We start from the raw sequence: 8,106 nt of genomic DNA on the forward strand, positions 1-8,106 counted from the left end.
GCATTTTTTCTAATCGGATTCTACACTGAAGGAAAATTCCTTACAATGCTTTAACTTTCGTAAATCCACAATGTTGTTTAGAAAATCGGATGGTGGGGTGACGGGAGATGTTGTTACAGAATCTGTACCATAGACAGGTCCAATATAAAGGATTTCACACTACAATAAAATACGAGATTAATTGGGTCCAGCTACCTTGCAACAGTTGCAAACTACCACCCATTTTTTTCTTTTGTAATGTCAATTTTCATTTAACCCCTTACCTTCTCTTTTATTTACAGTTTATGTATAATGTTATGTGTTTTGACAGGTGACTTTTTAAAATGTAATTTTATTTTATTTAATATTATTTACTTTTTTATTTATAATGTTATGTTTTTTGACAGGTGACTAGATAATATTAAATAATATTTTTAATAAAATAAAAATATTAAAAATTTATTCTTTTAAATAAAATAAATAATATTAAAAAATAATATTTATTTTTTGAGACTCATTACTGATTATTTCATTTTATTTAACATTATTTAGTTTCATAAAAAGAATAAATATAATAATAAGCCTATGACTATATAACGTTAAATAAAATCAAATAAATAATATTAAAAATGATTAAAAAATATTTATTTTTAATAAAATAAATAATATTAAAAAATATTTATTTTATTTAATATTATTTATAAATTTATGTGCTTCAGCTGGTGATATGCTAAAATGTAATTTTATTTCATTTAATATTATTTAACTTTCTAAAAGAATAAATATAACAATAAGCCTATGACTAGATAATATTAAATACTATTTTGTAATAAAATAAAAATATTAAAAATTTATTCTTTTAAATAAAATAAATAATATTAAAAAATAATATTTATTTTTTTGGACTCACAATTGCTTATTCTATTTTATTTAATATTATTTAATTTTGAAAATAAATATAATAATAAGCTATGACTAAATAATATTAAATACAATAAAATAAATATTATTAAAAATAATATTAATTTTTTGAGACTCATTTCTGATTATTTCATTTTATTTAACATTATTTAGTTTCATAAAAAAATAAATATAATAATAAGTCTATGACTATATAACGTTAAATAAAATCAAATAAATAATATTAAAAATTATCCATTTGAATAAAATAAATAATATTAATTAAAAATTATATTTTTAAGACTCACAACTAATTATTTATTTTATTTAATATTATTTAGTTTTTTAAAGAATAAATATAACAATAAGTCTATAACAAATAACATTAAATAAAACAAAAATAAATACTATAAATAATATTAAATGAAATAAAAATAATTAATTTTAAAAATTATATTTATTTTTTAATGCTCACTACTGATTATTTTATTTTATTTAAATTTTTTTTGAAAGATTAAATACAACAATAAGCTTGTAACTAAATAATATTAAATGAAATGAGAATAAATAATATTAATTACTATTTTTAAATAAATAAATGATATTAAAAATTAATTTTTAAATAAAATATAAAATATTAAAATAAAATTTATGTTTTAAGACTCGCTACTAATTAAACAACATAAAATTTTAAACAATTTGAAAGTATGTGCTAAAAGTTTTAATTCTTTAGCTCTTTTGCGCTTTTGATAAATAGCAGGGAGCATAATTATAACATTCAAATAAATGAATCTCTGCCCTCAAATCTATGATCGAATCCAGACCAATAATTAAAACCACAAAAAAAAAACAAAATCAAGTGGTATCTTGCATCGGTAGTTGAGTTCGATTAATGGACCTGTCTATGGTACAGATTCTGTAACAAACATCTCCCGTCATCCCACCATCCGATTTTCTATTGTTTAGTTTCTCACTCCACATCCAACGGCTGATGCTGCAGTCTGTACCTTACAGATTCTGTAAGCTAGTCGAGTCCTCGATTAATTGATACAACTTTGCAAAAGTGGATCTTGCATTTTTATTGAGTTCTGTATATATAGAATGCTTTTCCTTCACTTTATTAAAGTGTGAAAACACTTTTTAGAATATCGTAAAACTTTAGCTATAATGTTGAATTAGTCATTATGTCGCTTTAATAAAATGCTGGAACCCTTACCTAATAATTTTTGTATGTGTATGTATGAGTGTAGTTTGATGGAATGGATGAGAAATCTCATCCACAAAACATGAACTGATACTTTTATTATTATCATGTTACTAATGCAATGCACTATAAGGAAATTAACACTTTCTTGAACATTAAAACACGTGTAATTTTTTAATAAACAATATGCCTGTTAATATGAATTGACATCTACAACCTAAAATAGATATCTAATACAATGTAACTTTATGATGAGACTAGATGACATGCTCTGGTCCAACCGACCTGTGAATGCGAAGTTTAGATATATACCCCTAAAGGAGTAACGAAAAGAAAAAGATCTTATTATCCAAATGTATTTTATAAACTATCTAGTGAGAAATTACAACTCTATTTATTGTAGACCAATTAGAAATACTACTCAAATAAGAGAAATATCCTCAATCACAACAGAAATAATAAATTTGATTCAAATAAAATTACCAATTTAGACAAAGTTGAATACAGCCATAAAACGAAATTAACATAAAAATACATCAATACTTAGATCTAGCACTCCAGCATTGTGAAAAGATCTCATAAAACAACTTCTTGAAGAGCTGCATGTGTTGGGTTTGCAAGTTTACAACTGCAAATAAGCTCCCATCATTGCTTGGACTTCGAAAAATATGTATCGTCCCATCTATAGGGGTAAGCGTCCTTACCATCATTGGTCTTCCCCACCCAAAAGTTACATCAGAAACAGGCATATGAAACACATTGGAAATATTGAGGTTAGGACACTTAAAAGTGTGTGCTCCTCGTTTTAAACCTGTTAGATCAGGCTGTTGGCTTAGGTATGCAAGAGCTGATTTCAAATATTCATCGTCCATCCGCATTGTTGCTTCACGAATTCTTTCTGCGGTAGAACTTAACGGTTCTGATATAATATCACCAGATAAGCCAATTGTTGTACCAGTAAAAGTTACATTACCAAAATACCCAGATGGGAGTCGCGGATCCAATCTAGACCGTCCATTTATTGGAATATATAATTTACTCACTTGATCAGTAGAAAGTCTACGTGCTTTGCATAAGCAACGCCATGTATGTGCAGCTAGTATCTCAAACCTGGTAAACTCAATTGGGGTTCCATGATCTTGCTTTGATTTTGCCTTAAGTGTGTTGATTTGATCAACTGATATATTAAGTATAGCAGAGGAAATGGATTTAGGATTTGCTTGGAGTTCTATATTTTGAGTAGGGACATTCATAGAAGGAGGTGGGTCGTATTCTATGTGATGAAATTTAGGAGAAGTTGGGAGCCCAATACCTAGTAACGTTCGATCAATGAATGGCGGATTACTAATAGGGACACCACGTGTGACCTCATCCCATGCATTGATAAAGTAGATCATTGAAGTTGCATCAGCTAATGTATGGTGCATTGCGACTGTAAGGCAAACTCCTCCACACTTGAAATGAGTTACCTAGTAGTAAAACAAAATATGTCAATAATTAAGCAGAAAAAAGGAGAATGAATTATAGAAATATCTTGAGTGCTCTGAGGTACTATTCGTTTTTCATTCATTCATTCATTTTCACATATATACTTTAATCAATTGAGATAAATTGATACACACGGGGCAAATATTGGATGATGGATGGGCAGTGCCACAGGAGCACTAAAGACTGTGTCTTAAGTCATCTACCTGGGTTATTAGTAATGGATAAGAAGATATGTCTTTTGTGTATTCAACCGATGGAACGAGTTTCTGAAGCTCGAAGCTTGATTCAAAGTCACCCAAATCATCAAGAACGTAGCTTGTTTCGGCCTCCACAAACAAAACACCCTGTCCATTACATTTGATCTCAATTCTGCCATTTTGATCCCTTCCCAATCTCCCAGCCACTGGGTAAAATGGCACGAGAACTTTGCTTAACGCTTCCTTCAGCAGACCAGCTCCAAAGAAATTATTCGAATCATTTGGCTGCCTCTGCCTGAAGAAATACAAGAAGGGGATGTGAGCTGCCCGCGGCAATAGGTCCAGTACAGAACTTTGTAGGCAATGCCTTGGCGTCTCGTGGGCAGGGTGTATCGTCGTTGACTTTTTTATTTGAATTTCCATTGTATCAGAAAGAATTATGCCAATGAGATCACCACCTGTGAATTTGTGATCAGCACAGGAAACAAGATGATACGCACAGTTATATGTTATTACTTGACATGCACAATTTAATGAGCTCTGATTATTAAAGTAACATAAGAATCTTGGATATTTTTGATGTACCAAAACGGGTGCATCAAAAATAAAAGCTAGCAAATCATTACGAAGAAAAGAACGCATAAATTAAGACTGTTGGACTTACAGATACTTTTTACGGTACGTATATAGATAAGAAATGGTGATATCAAAACAAGGGCTAGCAAATCGAACTGATAGATTGATTAAAAGTAAAACTTACAGGTTCTTGATGCTCCGATATCTTTCAAGACCCGATACAAAACTCAGAATTGAGTAAAATTTAAAATATTTTAGAAAGAGAGTATTTTGATGCTTAGAGACAGAGTCCGAAGTCTGCTCTGTCTTTCTTCGCCTTGTTTTAAACTTGTTTTGTTGGGTTATGTATGCAAAAGTCTCTGCGTATTTATTTTAAAAAAGTGAATAAAAGTGTATCGTGATACTGAAGGGAAGCTGTAAAGTTAAATACCTAATCTTTTATATTAAGGAGAGCGGTCGTTGAAGGAATTCATGGAGGACTTCTATAATTTGATTGTTGATGATGATTCAAGTCTCCTAATACTGCGCTAATTTCCGGGTCCCTTACGATGGATAATAAATCGATGATGAAATTAAGAAAACTTCTGTCGGTGGATGATGATGGTGTCTGTGTAACTGATATTTGGTGTGCAGGGCCATGTGATTGCCTCAGAACATGTGACAACTTTAAATGCGTACACCAAGTTGACGTGACAGAAAAATGATATTTGCTACTTGACGTGACAGAAAAATGCGTACACCAAGTTGAATCATAAAAACGTGTTTCACATGCAAGAAATTGTTCCCCGTCTCCATCACTCAGTTCGATATTTTATAGATGGATCCCTAAGTTAAATGCATCTAACTTAACATTAGTTTTTGGTCCGCCTAAGTTATATATGTAACTTACGGTCAGTTTGTGAAATTTAATCTAGTCTCCTATGCTCTATGTTATTTATATTTTATTCATGAATATTATAAATTTTTGAAATGTAAAATTTTGTTCAACCTCATATACTTAATTTTATTTTATTGAAACCCTAGAGAATAAATTTGCCCCTATATTTTTAAATTCTCAAAATAACCTCCATTTAATTAAAAAAATATAATTATTGTTAAATGAATTATAATTAGATTTATTATTTTATTATAATCATAAATATTTTTTAAATAGATTATTGTTATTATTAATAACTAGAATAAAAAGCATTATAATTAATTAATCTATTAACAATAATTAATAATATTTTTATTAAATTGTTAATAATAATAATAATTAATGATAATTAACATATTTATTATTATAATAAAATGGAATAAACACTGAGTCCATATTTATGTAGGAAACTCTTTTATATTTCTATACTTTTTAATTTCAAGTACTTGTAGGATTTTTTGTTACTTTGATAAATAATGGTTTCGTAGGCATCTCATTATTAAACAGTCATTTTTAAGTGTTTTTTGCTAAGTTGTTACACCTTCGAGCATGTAAACACATTTTTCTTGCTTCTAGTTTTTTAAATGCAAAATTATTTTTATTAGGTCAAGCTAAAAATTTTGACAGAAATTGTCATTCATTGGTCTCTTGAAATCCGATAATGAGTATTTAAAGTCGAAGGTAGCTTTAGCAATACATTTACTATTAGTTAGATAATCATTAATTATTATTATTATTAACAATTTAATAAAAAATATTATTAATTATTGTTAATAGATTAATTAATTATAATACTTTTTATTCTTGTTATTAATAATAACAATAATCTATTTAAAAAAATATTTATGATTATAATAAAATAATAATTATAATTATAATTTGTTTAAAAATAATTATATTTTTAATTAAATGAAGGTTATTTTGAGAATTTAAAATTATGGGGGCGAATTCATACTGCAGGGTTTGAATAAAATAAAATTGAGTTAAACAAAAATTTATATTTCAAAAAAATTTATAATATTTATGAATACAATATAAATAACATAAAGTATAAAGGATTAGATAAAATTTCATAGGCTGACCGTAAATTAAATTAAATGTAACTTAGCTGGACCCTTAGTCTTTATATATAGGAAAATGCTTTAAGGAGTGCCAGGCGGCCAGCGACAGTCGCTGGCATATCTCGATATTGCGGACCCTAGGCTTGTGTCAAGCCACGTATACTTTTATTTGCTCTTCGTTTAGCAAAAAATGTATTAGTAATAACACCCTTTCTTTTCAAATTTATTTCAAAATTGCCATGACTTCTTTCATCCGGACATTCTGTTCCAAAACACTGCACACGGCACACATTCCCTCTCAAAATACGAAATAAAAATATCCTTTTCTCTCAAGTCAAAGTGCCACGAGAAAGAGAGAAAGAGGGGGGCTACTATCACTTATAAAATTTAATTCTAAATTCTAATTTTGTTAGATACCAAAATTGATTACTGATTTTTAATCTTCAAAATTTTTAATTTTTTTAACTGATTTCCATAGCAGAAGACACAAATTGAAAGCTTAATAAATGATTTTTAAATTCATCTTTTATATCTAAATTCTCTCGGTAAAATACATTTTTTTTCAAAGTTTTACAAATAAATTCTTGTTTACAAAATTGTTGAGAGAATTTATAGTATACATTTCTTTATGAAAGACGAAATTAAAAATCATTTATTAATTTTTGAAATTGTGTCTTTTGTTATGGAAATCAGTTCAAAAAATTAAAAAAAAAATTGAAGATTAAAAATCAATAATCAATTTTGGTATATAACAAAATTAGAATTTGGAATTAAATTTTACAAGTGATAGTAATTTCTCTCTCTCTCGCGGGCTCGATGTTTTGACTTGAGAGAAAAATGTGTTTTATTCATATTTTGAGAGGGAGTGTGTGCAGTGTGTTTTGAGAGAGAATGTGCATAAATGATGAAGGAAGCCCATGACAGCAGACAGAAAGCTACTTGACGTGACAATTTTTTGGCAGTGTAGCAATGGCTGAAGCTGTAGCCACGGAGTGGGGTTTGCAGGTAGCATCAAGCATTGGTGTTACTAATGGAGTTGTTGAATCTGATTCATTAGAAGTTATTGAACTAGTTAACACGAGGTCAGGAAATATGTCTGAAATTTTCTGGGTGATCTCTAAAATTCTAGAAAAGAAGAAGACTTTTCAGAATTTCAAAACTCAGCATGTCCTTAGAATTTGTAATGGCATAGCTCATGCTTTGGCCAAGTTAGCCCTGCAAAGAAACGAAACTGTAATATGGTTGGATGAATTTCCAACAGACATCATGTATTTACTCTCAAGTTAATCTTTTGAAGGGTATACTTTCTTTTCAAAAAAAAAAAAAAAAAAAAAAAGCAACTTGACGTGACAGAAAAATGCGTACACCAAGTTGAATCATGATAAAATCGAGTTTCGTATGCAAGAAATTGTGTCCCGTCGATCACTCAATTTGATATTTTATATAGGGTTATTTCCACCCAGCCCCCAAATATTTTAATATTTTTTACTACACAATTAAATATTTTGATAATTTTCGCCGCACCCTCATTTTTATTAATTTGACCGTTTTTTTAAACGGATCTATTTAAAATTTAATTAAATATCATAAATATCCCTTATCTTAAATTGGAGAAGAATTAAATGACATAAAATGCTAATTCAATAATTGATTTTACATTAAAAATTCTTAATTAAAAGTAATTAAATAATAATCTCATCAATTAAATTATCAAATTAATTTAATTTATCATTATAAAATAATATTTAGGGTATGAACTTCTAAATTTACCTTTTGACCATTAGA

General features: G+C 28.2%; 1 protein-coding gene across 2 annotated transcripts; it reads right to left on the reverse strand.

Moving 5' to 3' along the window:
* Nucleotides 1-2,523: 2,523 nt before the first annotated feature.
* On the reverse strand, nucleotides 2,524-4,983 carry LOC18042352 (shikimate O-hydroxycinnamoyltransferase). 2 transcript variants are annotated; one of them, XM_024184631.1, is made up of 3 exons: nucleotides 4,775-4,983; nucleotides 3,775-4,226; nucleotides 2,524-3,552 (listed from the first exon to the last, which is right to left on the reverse strand). In XM_024184631.1, the coding sequence occupies exons 2-3, from the start codon at nucleotides 4,189-4,191 to the stop codon at nucleotides 2,620-2,622; spliced, it is 1,350 nt and encodes a 449-aa protein (XP_024040399.1). In that variant the 5' UTR covers nucleotides 4,192-4,226; nucleotides 4,775-4,983; the 3' UTR covers nucleotides 2,524-2,619. The 2 variants fall into 2 exon arrangements, with proteins under 2 accessions (XP_024040399.1, XP_024040398.1); XM_024184630.1 differs by lacking the exon at nucleotides 4,775-4,983 and adding an exon at nucleotides 4,529-4,756.
* Between the last annotated feature and the right edge of the window lie 3,123 nt (nucleotides 4,984-8,106).

This window comes from Citrus clementina, unplaced genomic scaffold (assembly GCF_000493195.1).
Source record: "Citrus clementina cultivar Clemenules unplaced genomic scaffold, Citrus_clementina_v1.0 scaffold_5, whole genome shotgun sequence".
NCBI lineage: Eukaryota > Viridiplantae > Streptophyta > Magnoliopsida > Sapindales > Rutaceae > Citrus > Citrus x clementina.

Excerpts from the sequence above, each read along its gene's own strand:
- LOC18042352 (XM_024184631.1), bottom strand. The coding sequence starts at position 4,191 with ATGGAAATTCAAATAAAAAAGTCAACGACGATACACCCTGCCCACGAG. Across the intron at positions 3,553-3,774 it reads ATCCATTACTAATAACCCAG|GTAACTCATTTCAAGTGTGG; the intron begins GTAGATGACTTA and ends TTTTACTACTAG.